The 20069-nt window shown below is 40.2% G+C and overlaps 1 protein-coding gene across 2 annotated transcripts in view; it reads right to left on the bottom strand.

Annotated features, from left to right (window-relative positions):
• Positions 1–20069, bottom strand: part of KDM4C (lysine demethylase 4C) — a 400366-nt gene that overhangs the window by 65298 nt on the left and 314999 nt on the right. For both annotated transcript variants that reach the window (XM_027105850.1, XM_027105851.1), the window contains exon 18: positions 11491–11676. In XM_027105850.1, coding sequence (XP_026961651.1) covers positions 11491–11676 — 186 coding nt within the window. The remainder of the gene's footprint in view (positions 1–11490; positions 11677–20069) is intronic.

Genomic DNA, 20069 nt, shown 5'->3' with positions numbered 1-20069 from the left:
CATTCATTCATTCATTTATAAGGTAATGCAATTTTTAAAAATTGCCTCAGATGGGACATTTTCAACAGAGAGAAGCAAGGGACATGGGGCATTACTATATGGTATTCCAACCCATAAGGATTTTTGAATCTCAATTACAGCAGGTGAATGGGTTAAAAATAGCTAAAATAGATGCAAAGATTTTCTTAACAAGGTGGCCCAAAGCAAAACAGACTAATTAAAGGACTTAACAGTTTTTCTGTGTCACCAAGAAGGAAGCCCAGGTAAATAATAAAACCAGGTAAACTAATTCAAGGCATGGTCTCAAACTGGAAAAGTGAAGCCAAATCAGCACCATCTAAATGACACACCATGTGCTCTGACTTTGAAGAAAGGGAGGTTCTGTAACTTTAATGACTACTGAACCTCTCTGAAGTTCCTTTTCATCATCTGTAAAATAGATACAATTAGAACACCTGCAACAGAGGGTTACTAAGTGGACCAAATGAGACAATGTACTATTGGGTTGGCCAAAATGTTCCTTCGGTTTTTAAGTAAAAATAAAAGACACATTTTTTCATTTTCACCAAGAATTTTATTGAACAATGTATTCACCATTTTGTTCCACTATCTTCCACCATTTTTCAGGCAGCTTCATAATTCCACCTTCCCAATACTTTTTATCTTTTTGAGCAAATAACTGTTCCAGGCACCTTTTACAGTCTTCCAGGGAACTGAAATTTTTTCCATTAAGAGAATTTTGTGAAGACTGAAATAAATGGAAATCCGAAGGTGCAACGTCTGGTGAATACGGCAGACGAATCAGAACTTCCCAGCCAAGCTGTAATAGTTTTTGCCTGGTCATTAAAGAAACATGCAGGCTTGCGCTATTCTGATGAAAGATTATGCGTTTTCTGTTGACTAATTCTGGATGCTTTTCGTGGAGTGCTGCTTTCAGCTGGTCTAATTGGGAGCAGTACTTGTTGTAATTAATCGTTTGGTTTTCAGGAATGAGCTCATCATAATAGAGGACTCCCTTCCAATCCCACCATATACACAACATCACCTTCTCTGGATAAAGACAGGCCTTTGGTGTAGTTGGTGGTGGTTCATTTCACTTGCCCCACGATCTCTTCCATTCCACATTATTGTACAGTATCCAGTTTTGATCACCCGTCACAATTTGTTTTAAAAACAGAATGTTTTTGTTACGTTTAAGTAGAGAATCACAGGCGGAAATACAGTCAAGAAGGTTCTTTTGCTTAACTTATGTGGAACCCAAACATCAAAGCAATGAACAGAACCAAGCTGGTGCAAATGATTTTCAATGCTTGAGTTGGATATTTTGAGTATGTTGGCTGTCTCCCGCGTAGTATAACGTTGATTGTTCTCAATTAATGCCTCGATTTGATCACTATCAACTTCAACTGGTCTACCTAACCGTGGAGCATCACCCAGTGAGAAATCTCCAGCACGAAACCTCTCAAACCACTTCTGACACGTTTGATCAGTCACAGAACCTTCTCCATAGACTGCACAAATCTTTTTTTGCATTTCAGTTGCGTTTTTACCTTTCGTGAAATAATAAAGCATAATATGCCAAAAATGTTGCTTTTTTCCTTCCATCTTCAATATTAAAATGGCTGCACAAAAATTCACCAATTTTGATAAGTTTTTTTTAAATGTACGCTGATACGATAGCTGTCACAATACAATCTAACAAAATTGTTTCAAATGAAGTTAAAGACAACTAAGTGCTACTAGAGGCATCTTAAGGAAAAAACTGAACGAACCTTTTTTGGCCAACCCAATACTTATGAAAGCATTCAATAAACTTTAAAAGGCACTAAACCAATATTAGCTATTATTAATTTACCTCATCTACCTTGATATGCTGCTCTCAACAAAAGGGGGAAGTCACCTTGAACAGGAGAGAAAATCAGGGTGGGACAGGCAATTCTGATTCTACAAAGGCACACTACTTACATGAGCATCAGAGAGAAAGAGGGGAGGGAGAGGTAGAGAGAGACAGAGAGATAGAGATTGAGAATGAACAAGTGCAAGCTTCCTAAGCTTCGTTTGAAATTTCAGGAGAAACAGCCAAAGGAGCAGTGGCAGAGAAGTCAACCAAAAGCTTTCTACTGCCCATCACAACAGCGGGAACAGTGCAGATTCTGCCTCACTGGCTCACCAATGTTAATCAAAGAGGACAAATCCACAGTCTTTAACATCCACTATTAAGCAAGCAAGCCTAATATCCATCTGTCAGTCTATCAAGTGTTAATTAAATGCATCTATGTGCCCAGAACTGTGCTTGAAAGACAGCTGTGTGGGGTTCCAGTGGAGGCAGGAAGGGCAGGGGAAGGACTGAGCGGCTCTGGAGCAGCCCCTCCTTTCCAGCCCCGTGCCTTGTAGCCCTCCTTTTAATCTCTCTGGGCTCTGCAGCCTTGACAAAAGTTACTTCTTTGCATCTATTAAGGATGCTCTTCTTTTCTCAAAATACATGATAAAGATACATGACAACACACTTTAAGGTATAGTTAAAAGTTGTTTAATATATAAGGGTTTGCAAATTTTTAATTTTCTTCTAATTCCTGAGAAATATATGAGAAAAGGGGGACAAAATTAACTAAAAGGCCTACCTAATTCTCAAGGAAAGACAAACGAAATGGAAAATAACCCATGAGCGTATCCGATGCCCACAAAGAAGAGGGTTTTCACTTCTCCCTCCCTCCTGCCCCAAGAAAAAGCTTCCGAGTGACAGGTCAGCCCAGTAATGGCTGAAAGAAAAATTAAAAGAATGTTTCATTGAAAGATGTAGAAACCGGAATTTCTTATGTTCCTTCAGATACTACTCTATAATTTCACTGACCCACTATACCCAGTGTGGGACAAGAAGACAGGGAGGATGCATGAAACCTCACGGTGAAAACAAGCCAACTTCAGATAAGGAATGGTCAAGAAACCATCCCTTTTATACCCGGAAAGAAGTATTTATTTACACGTGAGAAATGTGTCAGAGCCCAAGATGGCTACCAACACTCTGTGGAAAGGGGGGAAGTAGCCCCAGGCTGCCTGGCTACTTCCTGCCAAGAGACCTCAAGAGGCCTTTCTAGTTAATTCAGAGTTTTATACATCATGTTTGCTGAAAGTGGACACAGAACATAGACCTAGACTTTTAGATAGAAACCTTGGAACTTACCTCATTTAAGTGTCTTTTCTATTGCTTGCAGTTAATAGTCTCATAAAATTATACTCTCATTACATTTTGTCAGTATCTATGGATTTCATTACGACCATGGCACCTAATTACTGTTTTTTAAATGAAGGAATTGAATATCTGCCTCTCATGCTTTACAAGATGTTGGAATGTCAAATACCCTTTGCTGTTGAGGCACATTCCATTTATATTTCTCTACTGTATCCATGGTGCTTGACTGTAATACCAATGTTAAAATACGGGATTTAGTATCACTACTTAATTTTCGTAACAAGCTATCAGACAATAACGCAAGCCTTAATTACTTTTTTTAAAAAGGCGTATAAATTTCTGAAAAGCTTAAAATTTCCTGGGAACTGAGAAATATTAATTCTGTGAAAAACTGAGCAAGTGTTTCACATAGAAACACATCTTACCTATGCTAAAAAACGTAGCCACATAAGTGGTTGTTAGAGTGGAAGACTTGATTTTCCTCAGTACATGTGGTCCTTGAAGTTGCCAAGTATCAACCGTCCCATGTAACCATTCCTTCCTGCAGTTGGCCCCTCTGCGGTAGGTCTGCTGACTGGTCCCTGGTTCCATGATGCACTTCGGGGCAGGGAGTGGGAATAACAGGGCCAAGCAGGAAATACAACACTGACAAGTTTCTCCTGGGGCTTCTGATGAGTCTGCTTTAGTGATAAAAACCAAACACCTGTACCAAGATGCAGATTTTTTCCATGAAATTTTCTTGTTTAAATTGGGATCAATTTGCAGTTTTACAAAGGCTGAAAAAAGTTCAGGCAAAATTCTCCTTCCTATAAAGCTACCTTATTCTGCATTTTGAGAGACAGGAAGACAGCCAAGGCTGTCGAACAAGAGAGCTCCTGGAAATCAAGGCTCCAAAGAGGGTGATTGCTAACACTCACGTCAAAAACACTTAAGGCCTCAGTAGCCAACGTGGCTTCAGAGTTATTTCAGGGGCTCTTCAGGCCCTTAGGAGCAAGTGCTGTCTATTTGCAAAATAAACAAGGCGTCCCACACAGCCTATGTCCTAACATTTTTCAAATGCATTTGGATATTTCCGGGAAGCATTTGAAATAATGTTTTTTTACCCAACCAGATTAAAGGATAAAGGCTAAGAAATCAGGGTCTAGAGAAATGCTGTACTTAAAGGCAGAGATATTGTTCTGAGCCCCTGGAAACCCACTCTGCTTTCTGCCCCCAGATGACGATGTGTCTTTGCTGACCAGAAGTCTGATTCCAGAGCCAGTTGCTTGCAAATTTTTCCTTAAATGGAAAGACCCAGACTGTTAACAGTACATTCTTCCAGAATGGGAATGTAAACCCTTCATATAGAGCAACTATTGACATATGCTAGCAAAATACAGTTTTGATTCAGACCCAGCAGCAGCCAACCCCATGCAGATACTGCCACAACTGGGTAGCCCACTAGGGAACAGTGTGCAGGAGAGGTGGCATACCAAGGCATTTGGCCTTTCTCTGCCTGCATGGTCTCCCCATTCTCATTAGTTTCTGTATCCTTGACTGAATTAAAATTGGAATCTGCAATGGAGGCATCTGTTATCTCTTCCCACAAGTTCAAAAATTCCTTGAAACACTTTAATTAGCATCAGAAATGGGTCTGGAATCTCTGCAGTTGGTGTCTGAGCTGGGACTGGCACAAAGACCCTTACCAAGTGGCCAGACTTTGAAAAGGAGCTGGAAAATGGGGAGGGACAGAAGGGTAATCTAAAGATGGCTCAACGGAGACAAAAAGCCTCTGGCCTAGGACCATGAGGTCACTGCAGGGAGCTTGTGGGGAGAGTGTCAGTGTCAGTAGAACTTTTCCTCTATGCCCCACAGCCAGGCCCAGCAGAAGGTAGGATGGCCCTCAGAGAGATTCCCTGGGTCTCTCTAACTACACTAGCTATGAAGGCAATAACAATGGGACTCCAGGGACCGAGGATGTGCTACAGATTCTCTGAAGCCCTTGTTCTACTGACTGGAAGCCTGGGGGAGAAAAGCTCCATGATCATTGGCCTCGCCCTTCCCCTGGAAATGTCTATAGAAGGAGGAGCAGGAAATTCAAATGAGGGTTATTAATAGAGTACAGAAGTCTGAAGTGGGATGTATTTAATTTTCTTGATATAATTAAGAAAAACACTGTCTTCACTGGTTCTACCTGACAGAGTGAACAAGGGAAAAATGGGCTCCAATTGTAAATATTCTAAAATGTCTGTGTTAAATATTTCTCCTCCCAGGCAAATCTGGCCTTAACTTTCTTTTTTTTTTTTTTTGCGGTACGCGGGCCTCTCAATGTTGTGGCCTCTCCCTTTGCGGAGCACAGGCTCCAGACGCGCAGGCTCAATGGCCACGGCTCACAGGCCCAGCTGCTCCGCAGCATGTGGGATCTTCCCGGACCGGGACACGAACCCGTGTCCCCTACATCGGCAGGCGGACTCTCAACCACTGCACCACCAGGGAAGCCCTGGCCTTAACTTTCTGTCATCTAGGATACATGGATTGAGATCTCAACAAAACACTCCTACTGATAAAAGTGTAAGGGATTTCTTTTTTCAAATGTATGTATGATTTAGAAAGATTGATCAGATTCATCCTTGAATCACCGTATTGTTTGTTTGTTTGTTTGAACCCTTGCTAAGAACTTTTTACTCCAGACATTTGCTTTGGTCAGAACTCTCTCTGCTTTTCAATAACAGTACAAATTCAGAAGGGCATTTCAAAAATAATTTACACACAAGAAACAAATCATATACAAATACCAGATTATTATGCGCAAGTCTAAGAAGAGCTTGTTATCTGGTCATAGCAAACTTTACTGACTGAACAGAAAGGGAGTTAGCAATATCCAAATTGTTATAGGAAAAACAACCACCACCAAACACTGTCAGTTAAACACAAAGACACGCAGATCTGGGGGGCAGGAAGAGGACTGTGGAAGTGGCACCATTCAGATCATTGCTAGATGAGTGTTAGCTAAATCCTGGTTCTCTTTCTTAAAAGCAGGGAAGAGAAACTAGAAGGGGACAGAGTCAAGCCATGGAATGGAGCTCCAAACGAAAGGAGGGAAAAGAAAAAGAAAAGAAAAAACACTGATGGATTCAAACTACAGTTTGAATCAAGAGACAACTGGATAACTGAGAACTGATCACAAGTGAGAGTTTAGTTTGCTTTCAGTGTGGCATTCTGATGCCAGCGAGTTTGCCTGGCTCCGACAGGGTCAACACGTCAACTCAAACTCTCAGCAAACTCAAACTCTGTTTAGAACCAGCACAAATGTTACCTCCTCTGTGAATTCTACCTGGCTGCCCCCGATAGAATTAGTGACTTCCTTCCAAGCACTCCCAAAACATTTTATTCATATCTTTATTTAGCCTACCTTATTATGGAATAGAGCATGGCAGCTAAGAGCCTGGTTCCATGTCACAGTGCCTGGTTTTGAAACCACATGGTCAAAGTGTGACAGAAGCACCAAGAAGAAAATTACAGTCAACTGGTACCTGTTGGATCTCTAAAAGGCTAGAACCCATAATGATGCTCAAAATGGTCAGTGGGGATTTATAGTGGGAATGAGTATTTGGGGTCTCTCCCTATCAATCCATAATCAACCTGAAACACTGCAGACCCTTTTTATAATTAATGAATTCATATAAAAGTGTTACTGATTTCTTAATGGTTTTTTTTTTGGTCACTTGGTGTTTTCTCAATAACTGATACTGAAAGTACAATACACTATACAATATTCTAGGGTTTAGAATTTAGGGGCCTTGATCGTCCATTGCTCCACATGCTGGCAAGGTGATAGTTGTTTCTGCACACCAAGGAAAGGTTTTATTGTTAGTGATGACAGGTATACTCACCCCATTACCACCCAAAGGTTAATTATGTAAGCATAGATTAACCAGAAGAGCTGCCTTGCTATAAGCCCTTCACCAGATCCTGGGCAATGCGGGTGTCCCTCCTGTCCTGAGCCACGCATAGTGCCAGCAGGGAAGGAGTTGTGCTAAAGCTTGTCTGGACAGCTGGCCTGAAGACACAGGTGGGGAAAGAAGTCAGTAAGTGCTGAGCAAGAACTCAAGTTCTATTACAAAGATGAGTGCTAGAATAGAACATGAAGGCAAGCTAAAGGGGCAGAATAACAAGAGAAACTTTCAGAGTGGGTGGGGGAGGGGGGCATACAGAAGCCAACATGACCACTACTTTCCATTGCCCACACCAAGAACACTGCCTGGAAATAAGGTGCCCATGTAAAATATCTAACACACACATGACATAAAAGATGCTCAATAAACACTAGCTCTCTTCTGTCCACTAAGCTCATTCCCTAGCATTAGCGAGTTATTTCAACAAATTTATACCAAGCAGCCTCTATGGAAGGCTGAGTACTAGTTTAAAAGATAAAACACTGGTTAAATTAGTTAATATAATGATCTAGTTAAAATAATCGAAAAAAATTGAAGAAAAGGTACACAAAATAGCAGGAAAAAAATTGACCACTAAGATGTTTACTTCAAGTTCTTCCTCTTTTTTGAATAGGTGTCTGTCTCCCTGCTTATAGCCACAACTTAGAAAATTATAAAGGAAATAAATTTCTCAAATGTCTTTGATAGGAGAGAGTATTAAGATGAAAATGATGTACCTTGTATAAGATTCTATATTAGATAAGCCTTGTTCCTTACAGTGTATTAATGCATAAACTACAAGCGATTCTGGAGCTCCAACATTGCATATATGGAACAAACACTATAAATCTAATATGAAGGTTTATTGAAGTAATTTGCTTGAAAAAGAAATCTGTGCATTCCATCTTCCTCAGTTCTGTTGCCCTTCGTTATTCAGGCATCTCTTCCATTGGACACCTCTCTAGTTTACTCAGGTGTGAGGACATGGCCCAGTTGTGGCTATACTTTGCAGGAAGTATATAATTTATGAGCAGCTCATTGTTTGCTCTGGAGAAGAAATGTTTTCAAGGCTCCCAGGTTCAAAACCATTTTACTATTTATTGTGTTCTCCGTCTTTTCCTTATAAACATCTGTGCAACATGCACGTAAGTGGGTTAGGAATACATCCAATGGAACCTTCAGAAATAGAGCCAGAAAAGAGGTCACAGTGGCTCATGGCAAAGGATGGTCAAGTACCACAACACTACACACCTGAACACATGTGCACACAGACATGCACACACGAATAAAACCTCACATTTGAAAGAAAGTAAGGTGCCAGTCAAAAAATATGTTTGACAAAAACACTGAAAACTGCGAACTAAAATTGAGATTAACAAGAATTAGCTGAACACTTTCTGTAATATGCTCCTTTCTACTTTAAGAATTTGAAAGCTACCTATTTTTCCAAATGCTATCATTCTAATTACAGAGTATGATTACTGTCTACTGGAAAAGTGCATTATAATAAATCAGACAAAATTTTTATACCATTATCCAGAATGACTTTACACCCAAAGCTCAACAACACTGAATAAGCTAGTATATTTTAAATAATTTATGGCATTAAAGGAGTAGAATTTACTTTAAAATGGTCCTTTTGGATGCAAAAAAGCAAATAATGGAAGAAGCAAAAAAAGGGAAACAAAAACTCTAAAGTAAGTATAAATGGAATACTGAAGTAACTGTAACTTTATACTTCATTTCACCTAAATTGTACAGGCATCCTCTACTCTCTAAAATGCCTGGGTTCGCTCGCCAAGTTAGCCTGAAATTTATCTCAGAGTTTTTTCCACTATGATTCAGTGATTACCCATTACTCCCAAACAATCAAGGCATGGTTAAGAACATAGACAAACTATACTTCCGACTCTTGGGAGTGTGTCCCCTGGCACTCACAGTTTACACAAAGAGAGATACCTGAGTGAAGTTCAATTTTTTTATGCTTGAAAAAGGAAAGGACACTTAACACAGTAAGGGTAATCACAATGCTCTTAGCCAAAGTTGCCAGATTCTATGAATTCCCTCTAGTTAGTTGTCAAACATTTTGGGGAGGAATCTATACTTGAAGTCTAATTAAAGAATAATGGATAAGTATTAGCTAACAGGAATGTATTTTAGAAATCCAGTGTTCATAATGCTTCCCCCTAGAGAGCTTTGCAAATGCAATTTACGATCACTAAAATGTTTTCCTCATAAGGAAAACCTGCCACATGTAATGTAAATTATATGATCTTTTCCCTACCCTTTACAAAGTATACCAAGCTTAAAGTAATCTGTAGGGGAGAGCAGTTTCTAAATCACCTCAAAGTCAAATATTTTCCTTTTCATCATCATTTATGAAACACATTGGTAACATAGACCTGACTGAGCCACACATCAGAGTTAAGAGGAATGAGGTCCTGATTGAACACCTGGATCTCTTTAATAGCAACTTCAATATAATCATCAGTAACCACAGAGCTCTGGAATATTAAAAGGGGAATGTATGATCCCAAGCAAGGGTTTAGATGAACACCTCTAGCACCACTGGGGGTTTGGGGTTTGGAATTCAACAAATAGTAAAGTAGGGGCTGAAAAGACATTTACATTCCAGCACCTGTCGCTCATTAACTGAATCTATTTGGCCAAAAAACTGAACCTCTCTGAACTTGAGCTTCTTATCCTTGAAGCAGGGATAATATTACTCATGTGGCCCAGTTCATGTAGGATTGTAGCAGCAACAGCAGCAGAAGTAGCAAAACGAGAAAGCAGTAGTACAACTTTCATTTTCTGAGGGCTTACAGTGTCCGGTAGATTGAAAACCACATGGTAAGGTAGGCATGCCATTGTAGACAAGGAAGCTGAGACTCAGAGAGAAGAACTTGCACAAGACTGCACATGTGTTACTGGCAGAATCTAAGTGTGAACACCAACAACTCTGACTCCAGAGGCCATGACCTCGTTCACATCTCAAAATGTATTCACATGTGTCATCTAATGAGGTAATGCTAATGACTTCACTGTAAATGGCAAAGCGCCACATAATGCAATGTGTTATTAGTGTAATTTTTTTAAGCTGCTAAAGTGTTTTCATATACTATTCTTAGCAAGAGCCCATCAACTCAAGAAACTAAGGAAAAAGCATGAATGAATATGTAACTTGAGACCTAAAACAATGGAAAAGTATGGAAAATGACTTTAAAATAGATGTGACAGTTGGTGATGTCATTTTCTACATTTGCACATTCGCATGCATCCACACAGAGTTCCAACCACAAACATCAAGCATCTCTCAAGACACCAATGGAAGTTGCCAGAATCATCAAAAAGCCGAGAGATCTGCTGTGTATGCGTCATGGCTCCCCAAGCCCATACCGACGACTTGGCAGGCTGCTCACAGGACGTTGATTAGAGACATGGGACAAGCATGTTAGTCTGCAAATACTCTGTGGCCAAGCTTCCCAGGGATAACAAGGGGCAGCACGTTAGCAAAGCTGAGGGTCGATAGGATGCTTTAGAGTCCTCACTGGCAGCCAAAAACAACGATGGTGAACAAGAAAGCTAACAAAGGCATAGCAACTACCTCTGTACTGTCTTAATGATTCTAAGCCTTTGAAACAGAGGAAAGACTCCATTCACCAAGGACAGGTAAACGGAATTACAATTAAATTCACATGTTAGTTAGTTGCAAACGCTCTTTTCCCAGAAATAGGTTCAGTCCTGAGTGAAATGGAAAAGGCAGAAAACGCTGCCCTCTGAACTTCTCTTCTGCATTTCTGCTTTTCTGAGCGTGTCCTCACTCCTCCCGGCCTCTATGCTGCCCCTAACTTATCCCATCTCAGACAGCAAGTCCCCAAACATTTGTGATCACCCTCTCCCTCCCTTTACTGTGTTGCTGCTCTTTGTTTTCTCTAGAAGGGATTAAATAAACCCCTAAGGCCAGAGTGTACAGGTGTCTGGATTAAACACTGCAGGATCTCAGGAGACGCTTTCACATCAGTCTCTTCCCAGAAATGCTCTCCCCCTCATCCCAGAGATGTGCAGGACACAACCTGTACAAGCATACTCAGCAGTCCTGTAGACAAACCCCAAACCAGAACAGGCATAAAGAGTTTTATCCATTCATCTGTTCATTCACTCATTCAACTCAATAAATATTTATTGCATCTAGCATGTGCCAGACACTGATGGGTCTTGGGCAAATACTAGTAAATAATAATGTATAATACCTGCCCTCAAGAAACTCACAGTCTAGACACATCATCAATGAGTAACATTACAGAGTAGAACATGCTAGCCCTGGGAGGTGTGCAGGAAGGGATTCATATGCAGTCTTGGCATCGGTAAAGGGAGAGCAGGCCTTACCACATTTGGGTTGACTTTATGTCGAAAGCACGTGATGTTCACCACATACGGCCAATCGTCAGGCTCCATCAGCACCCCAGCAGCATGAGCACACGTGACGTGGAATGAGGCTGGGCATCGGCCGTAGGAACACTGGATGCAGGCTCCAGAGACCTTCTTAACCCGGTGCCTGCAGAACATGCATTTCTGGAGGGTTAAAACAAAGAAGAGCATCAATTCAAACTCGGTTAACTCAGCCAATTTCCACACTTCACAGCATAATAGCTATTAGAGAGTAAAAAAACTGATTACATCAACAAGGCCTGACCTCCAGGGCCCCTAATGGTGAGAGTGACTGTGACAACATAAGCTGCGTACCTTCAAGGAAACACACAGCTACAGCCGCATGCTACCAGACACATGCTGAAATACTCCTTGTGGTAAGGAAAGCCAAGCCCTTTTGCACATGCTTCTCCAGGCACAGAGCTGAGGAAGCGCCCCCCGGGTGCTGCTGTAAATCACCCATGAATGCTGAAGCTTCTTCTCTTTTACCTTCTGCATGCTAGGCCTTTCTGTACATCAAGAGATAGACTATGGGTTTGACAGACAGGCACATACTCTCCTAAGTTAGACGAGGTCTTCAGAAATACCCAAAGAGGGGCTTCCCTGGTGGCGCAGTGGTTGAGAGTCCGCCTGCCGATGCAGGGGACACGGGTTCATTCCCTGGTCCGGGAGGATCCCACGTGCCGCAGAGCGGCTGGGACCGTGAGCCATGGCCGCTGAGCCTGCGCGTCCGGAGCCTGCGCTCCACAACGGGAGAGGCCACAGCAGTGAGAGGCCCGCGTACCGCAAAAAAAAAAAAAAAAAACCCAAAGAGCACACAGCTGGGCTCACGTTTCCATTTACAAGGAAACGTAAAGTGTTAAATGGTCCGATGTGGAAACTGCAGGCTCAAGTGTTTAATAATCCAAATCTGAAACCTTCATGACTGAAACAAAAATATGCCTCCCAAAGTGAGGAAATGGAAAATCACCCCAAAGGGCATAATTTTGTTGAATATCTATAGCTGACTATGCCTGGGGAAGAAAGAATGGAAATAAAAACTGCAATAATAATTGCCACAATATGAAAGTTAAATTGCATACAATTAGCCCTAAACATTATCAGTACATTTGTTATGAGAGATGGGAAAAAAATCAAACAGCTTCACTAAATGCAAGATTTGTGAACTAATACTTGAAGGTTAGGAAAAAAATAGTTGTAGAACAACACAGGGTCAGGTTCAGAAAGCAGAAGAAACAGAGTGATCAAAAAGCTCAACTTTTCATTCCTAAGGATAAAGTAAGTCTGCAATCTGATCAAATGATGATGCAAATATTCTTCTTTTATAGGTACATTTTCCTTCCTGGGACAAAAAAGGTACTTATACTCAATGCCTTTTGAGGACTGTAATGTTTTATCAACAGACCTGTAAGAATCAATGTGGAGAAAACTTCTAACTCTTCTTTGCCCTCACATCTGATCAGCATCTTCAGTCTGCACCTTAATAGATTCTGCACCTTAATCTTACTCTGATCTCACCTACCCATCTATACCAACTTTCACCATCTCTGTCCATGTTGTCTTGCCCAGTGTAGTAGTGGCCTCCTAACCAGTCTTGCAGTCTTTTATTTCATGCCATTTTGATTCACCTTCCCATAGAACTGAAAAAAGACCCATTACAATACGAACAAAAGCATTATTTAACATCTTGATATCTCTTTGGTAATTCTTGGTATCAGTTTCAATACATTCCTGGTAATTCTTGGTTTACCAGTATCTTTTTGTCAATTCCAACCATTTGAAATATGATGACAGATATAATAGAAAGACCTCATATCAGGAACCCCAGGCATAATCAGATAATCTTTTAAGAGCCTAATCACACCACAAAGAGGTCAGTGTTTGAATAAGTTCAGATATTGACAGATGTATGAAAGGAGAAATTGTTTCCTGTTTTACCAATTAAATAGGATTAAGAGTAAGAAAGAGTACTATGACTTAGCTAATTAATGAACTGGTAACTCCCAGCCTCTTCTACCATTAACTTCCTCAATAAACAGAAGTTCTCCAGAAAGAGGGAAGGAGACAGAAAGAATACATTTAAGCCTACTAATAACTCACTCCTTGGAATCTAGTAAGGGAAGTGCCTCCTTTCCCAGGAAGACCAGAGGTAGCCATTTCTAAGGATAAAACCAGTATCCTTAGAAAGTCAACCTGAAGACTCTTGTAATGCAATGCTTTGGAAGATGTTTATTCACAGAGTTGAGAAGTTTGGCTTAAACATCTAATAGGTTCTTGCAGAGATGGAGAACTCCACAAAACTTAGTAGGGGAGCCATTCCGTATGCTGTATTACAGTCTACATAGTACTTCCAAACCCCAGTTTCACTTGCTTGCTACTAAACCAATAGTCCTCTACCCTGGCTAAAGCAACTATGGCAATTTAACACCTATACTGCTGGGCTGCGGAATTTAATTCAATAGGGCAAAGATTAGGACATATAAGCCACTTCCTAGAATGTTACAATAGAATTAAGTACTATGAAAAAAGTAGAAACAAAATGCTATACGAAACTAGAATGACCAGTGCAATCAGGTATGCTTGGGGGTAACATAGGGAAGAAGGCTTTAAAGAAATGTAATGAACTGACTGGATCAAGATGGTGGCCTCAGCCCCTGCTACAAATCCACCAGCCCCAAACCCTAAATAAATAGAGATAGGAAAAATAATGAAACCATAACAGCACTGACTAACAAAAAAGAGAGCACTTAATTTCAGGGAGGAGAGCCCCAGCAACAAACTATTAGTAGGTTTCTCTGAGGAGGCAGTTCTGGCAAGGCCAATGTCAAGAGTGGAAGCAAATAATTAAAAGACAAGGGACCCACTGTCAGGCCAGCCCCATGGCCCACCTGCCCCCACTCTTCATCAGCAGGTGAAGTAATCTGATCCGATCTGAATCCGAGTCCTGTGACCTGACCTATCATTTGCCAATAGGACAAGTGAATTCTCGTTTGGGCTAAGGAAAAAAATAGTGCACCCAAGATAAGATACAATCATATACTTTAAAAATCACAAACACTTGAAGGAAAACAATGCCATGAACAAGAGATACTATAATTAATAAATAGAAGAATAGCTGGCCTAAGGAATCAGGTAAGGGGAAACAGAAGACGAGTTTAAAAGAGATGCAGCACGTGTTATGATAGAGATTCCCAAATAGATCCCATCAATTGAAAAACACAAACAGTAACAACCACCAGTTCTAAAATTAAAAATATTATTGCAAAGAAAAAAAAATTAAGATGTGCTGAATTCTGAAAAGGATCCCACTGAAGATCAAATTAGCAACTGGAAGATGGAGCCCAGAGATTGTACAGAACACAGAAGAAAAGATCAAAAAAGAAGGAAAATGGAACACAAATGCTAAGCAGTATTGAAAAGAGATCCAGATGTTCTATTATCTCTCTAAAAGGCATTCTAGGGCTTCCCTGGTGGCGCAGTGGTTGAGAGTCCGCCTGCCGATGCAGGGGACATGGGTTCGTGCCCTGGTCCGGGAAGATCCCACATGCCGCGGAGCGGTTGGGCCCGTGAGCCATGGCCGCTGAGCCTGCTCGTCTGGAGCCTGTGCTCCTAAATGGGAGAGGCAACGGCAGTGAGAGGCCCGTGTACTGAAAAAAAAAAAAAAAAAAAAAAAAAAAAAGGCATTTTAGATGAAAAAAAAAAGAAAAAATAACAGAAATTTTCCAGACCTCAAAAAGGCCCAACAAGTAGGGTTAATTTTTTTTTTTAATCACCTAAACACATCTTAGATACATGTTATATTTCCAAATAAAAAGAGAAAATCCCAAAATCTTCCAAAGAATAAAAGAGAAAAATCAGATTACTGTCAGATCTCTAATCTGCAATAGTGGGTGCTAAAAGACAATGCAACAGTCTTCCAATTTATAGAGGAAAATTAAATTTGGTCTACATCCAGCCTAATTTTCATTCAAATGTGAGAGCAAACATAAAGATTATTTTTTCTTTTTCACATTCAAGGATCAGAAGTATGCAATGAAGAAGTAAAGAGTAACCAAAATGCTAAATATGTGGATAAATCTAAATGACTATGGACTGTATGAACAATAACAGTAATGTCTTCCGGGTTTGAAAACAGAGAGAGAATTTGAATAGATGACAATTGTAGCATATAAGGAAGAAGTAGTAAAAGTGAAGTTTTAAATGTTCTAAATGTTGTTGAATTGTCTGGGAAAAGGGTAAAAGTACCAATTCACTAATAGTGTGAAAACAAATAGAATAAGGAAAAATAATAAATTCAAACATAGACATGAAAGGAAAGAAACAGAAACATAGAACAGGTGGCAGCAAAGGAAAAAGCACGTTATAAATTGGTAGAACTAAACCCAAACATATCAGTAAGTTAACTGTAAACAGACTAAATTTTATCTTATAGACCAAGGGTAGCAGAAGTTTTCTTAAAATGCCAGATAAATATTTTAGGCTTGTGAGCCATACAGTGCCAGTTGCAAGTACTCAACTCTACATTGTATAGTTGAATTGAACAATGTGGGGCTTAGGGGCACCAACCCCAACCCCTGCGCAGTCAAAAATCATGTAACTTTTGACTCCCCGAAACTTAATTACTAAGAGCCTACTGCTGACCAGAAGCCTCACCCGTAACATAAACAGTCGATGAACACGTATTTTGTACGTCATATGTATTATACATGCTATTCTTAAAATAAAGTAAACTAGAGAAAAGAAAATGTTATTTAAAAAATCAAAGAAGATAAAATACATCTACAGTACTATACTATATTTATCCATGCCTAAGTTTATGTCATCTGTTTAGAAGATGAATTGTCTGTCAGTACCTACATCAATATTGTCTTATATGATATGAAAAACGGTAGATGTTAAACATATTGCTAACAGTAGGCATCAAAAATGAAAAGATAATGTTAAAAAATTCATATTTATTTACATGTACAATGATTCATGCATTAATAATGAAGAAGCAGTAATATGACTGCTCTATGGTAGCCTAATGTAATGGGTAGCACCGTGTGTGGTCTGTGTTTGCGTGTGTAACTTTTGATAAATTTTAACTTTTTATAATAGATCTGTGTATATTTTATGGTAGAAAATGATAAAATAGACTAGTATCTACATATAGTTTATGCATTCATGACATACCTAACATTTTCTTAATTTTTTCCATATTTCTAAACTACATGGTTCATCTGCAAGTTTTTCAAATTGCCACGAATCTCCAAAAAAATTTACAACATATTTATTGGAAAAAAAAATCCACAGATAAACGGACCCATGTTTCTCAAGGGTCAACTGTAGTGTAAAAGCTGCTACAGATAATTCACAAATGATGGGCGTGGCTGTGTGCCAATAAAACTTTATTTACAACAACAAGCACGTGCCCTAGTGTGCTGACCCCAGCTATAGGCCATGGGCACATATTTGAAGATAGTGAGCTGTGAAATGATGGAATCAGTATTTAAGTAAGATCACTCTAGCAGCAAGGTGGATAAAGAGCAGACTGGTGGGAAATGAAACTGTTAGGAAGCCACAGGAATACTGAGGCAAAGGATGATGACGACTTGGACTAGGGAAGTGGCTATTAGGAGGAAGGTAAATGTTAAGTGTTTTTCACTCCTGTTATTCTTTGTTGACAGAAATTCTATATCTTCCTTTAAATAGAGCTACTCACTCAAGGCCAGGGCTGGACAGTCTGTGTGCTGTGGGAAAGAACCTCTTTAGTAGCTGCTTTAGTTTTGAAATAGATGAGGGTTGAGGTGACCAATTTCTAGAGGGACGAGGACTGAAAGGAATGTGTGAACAGTAAGACTGTTGGGCGCTTAAAAGCAGAGAAAGTTCAGAAAGACAGGGCCATTCTTCCTGCAGTTCCTGTTTGAGATGCCAGTGACCCACTGGGAAAGGGATAAGGAACCAATTTCTGGAAGACGATAAATAAAGGAGGTTTGAGAAGTCAAATGAGGCAGCCTAGAGAGCCATCACTTGGGGTACTTCAGAACAAAGTTGAGGAGGGCTGATGTCCAGGGAGACCAACACAGCAGAGCAGGAAAATGCTGACACAGATGACACTGGAGAGTGACTTTAAGGTGTCATTCACCTTTATGGTTTTCTAGTAAGGATGCCTGGGACATAACAGCTGCTCAATGTTTGTTGAACTAAACTGAATCCAGGCAAGTATATTTTGGTCAAGCTATAGACCTGCTCGCCTGTTTCCTCAACAGTGAAAAAAGACTCCACACGTAACTATGCCACCAGAGATGTTAGAGGGCTTCAGAATCACTGGGAGGTCTGCTTCAAGCACAGGTTGCAGGCGCCACCCCCAGAATTTCAGTGTGTCTGGGCTGGGGCTATTGAATTTGCATTTCTGACAAGTTGTCAGTAATACTGATGCTGTTGATCCAGGGATCACACTTTGAGAACCACTGGGCTGGTGGGTTAAAGTGTTAAAGGGTGTGGATTATTCTGAGAGGCTCTAGTATAAGGCAATTCAGGAAGTACAATGTTTTTTCATCTATTCTTCTGTGTCAAGGGCTGAGAGAATCCTCAGGCAAGTATGATTTATAGATCACTGTACTTTCTTGGGGGACTGGATTTCCATACTTATTCCAATGGCATAGGCCATTAAAGCTCCTAATGGGTTGAGGATTTAATGAAGTATCTGGCAATGAGGCTTTGTGTACCATTAGATTCCTTGAGCACACAGCCTGGCAAAGGGCATCAAGAAATGATGAGCTGTGAAGGAGTTACAGGTTCAAAGCACATCCCCTTCCCTTCTTTTTCTTTTAATATGATTTGTAGTATGATTTTATTGTTGTTTTGCCAATTTTATGATTCTTTTTTCTTCCATAAATAAGCTGATAATTTCAAAACAGGCACAAATACTTTTATTTTAATTAGTATTTCCTTATCAGACAAGTAACAAGCTGATATTACCTAATTCCTTTTTCCTTTTGCTCTTCAAAGACGTTTTTTCCAGGTATTCCATGGCAAGCTGACGTTTCCAGCTCCAACAGGGAATACTGTTGGACTCGATGGATGTCGCTATTGTTGCAGGCAAGTCAGAGGACTGAGGTTGAAACTTTGATTTTGCTCTACATCCTTAAATATAGGTTTTAAAAGAGAAACCTTTTTTTTTAATTATTCTACCTGTAAAATTTATGTTCTGCTCATAAATATTCATTAACTCAGTCACTCACGTGCCAATAATGGCCAACACTGGGGGAACACTGTATGATGCAGTCTAAGATCTACAGCAAGGAGCTTACAGTCCAGGGGAGGAAACAGACATGTAAACAACTTAGGCAGAAGGAAAAGCAGAACACGAGAGCTGTCATGTGAGAGCAAGATTCAGAAGGAGCAGAGAGAGGAGTAGATTGATACCGAGAGAAATCAGTTTACCCAGAGAGCTAAAGAGCGGCTGGGGAGGAAGGGAGAAGGGAAGGTTGAAAACCGAGGTGTCCACGGTGAACTCACACTGCAGGGTATGGGCTGCTATAGTAAGGGGCAGCAATTAATATGCAGTCTCACACCACTCGGGCCAGACAGAATTGTTCTGATCTCAGTGGTCTAAGCATATTACAAATGGCAGATGTCATGAAATGATACAGCAAAACTCAATTCTGAATACTTGTGCATCAGCTCGTAACATGGTGAGCACTCTGTCGCTCCACACCCCCATCAAGAAAAGTTATTTCTACCCTTCAAGTTCAGAGCATTAAAATAAATGGCTCACGGTGTCAAGTGTGTGGAATTAAATCATTATTTATGATATGTATCAGAAGCCATTTATCTCATTGCTTTTTGTTTAGTGAGATTCACCCCACAAAAGGTGAGAAGCTAAGAAAAAGTCAAGCAGCAGGCTAAAGAGGAAAGGGCAGAGGAATGAGCTCAGCCAGGCCAAGAGACAGAGACAGAAAAACGGGCAGAGGTGGTGGTGATCAGCCAGAAGGCTGCACTTATTCAAAACAAGCAAGGGAGGCTTTGTTGGCCCTGAGAAATATTAAACAAGAATCACAAAAGGATTCTAGAACTGGAAAGGCCATGGCAGTTCATACACAAACTGACAAATTAACAAATGACTCTTGAAAAGCATTATGTCAACAGCCCAGTCACACTTTTTTTTTTTTTAAATTTTGGATCAGCAGAAACACCACCAGGAAGATCACCAAATAGGAATCCTCTGGAAGCACCTTTTAATACCAGTACTAGAACACTGACTGCACACAGTAGGTGCTCAATAAATATCCATTGACCACATGAAGGATCGTTTCCTTATTATATATAACGCGTCAATTCATTCTTTCAGCTATCTCAATATTTATTAAATATCTTCTATATGAAAGGCATTTTGAAAAATGCAAAAGGAGACACAAAAAGATGCCATCCATTTATTCAAGAAGCTTAATTTGGCAAACAAAAAGAGCTGTGACAAAAGTGTTGCCACGGTCATCACGATAAGCAAGATGAAGGGCTACAGATTTGGAAGGAGATGGGGATGGACCAGCAGA

This window comes from Aethalodelphis obliquidens, unplaced genomic scaffold, assembly GCF_003676395.1.
Source record: "Aethalodelphis obliquidens isolate GAN/ISIS:26980383/991018 unplaced genomic scaffold, ASM367639v1 scaffold7, whole genome shotgun sequence".
In the NCBI taxonomy this organism is placed as follows: domain Eukaryota; kingdom Metazoa; phylum Chordata; class Mammalia; order Artiodactyla; family Delphinidae; genus Aethalodelphis; species Aethalodelphis obliquidens.
Note: the sequence above shows the minus strand (reverse complement) of the source record. Positions and strands in the feature narration are given on the sequence as shown.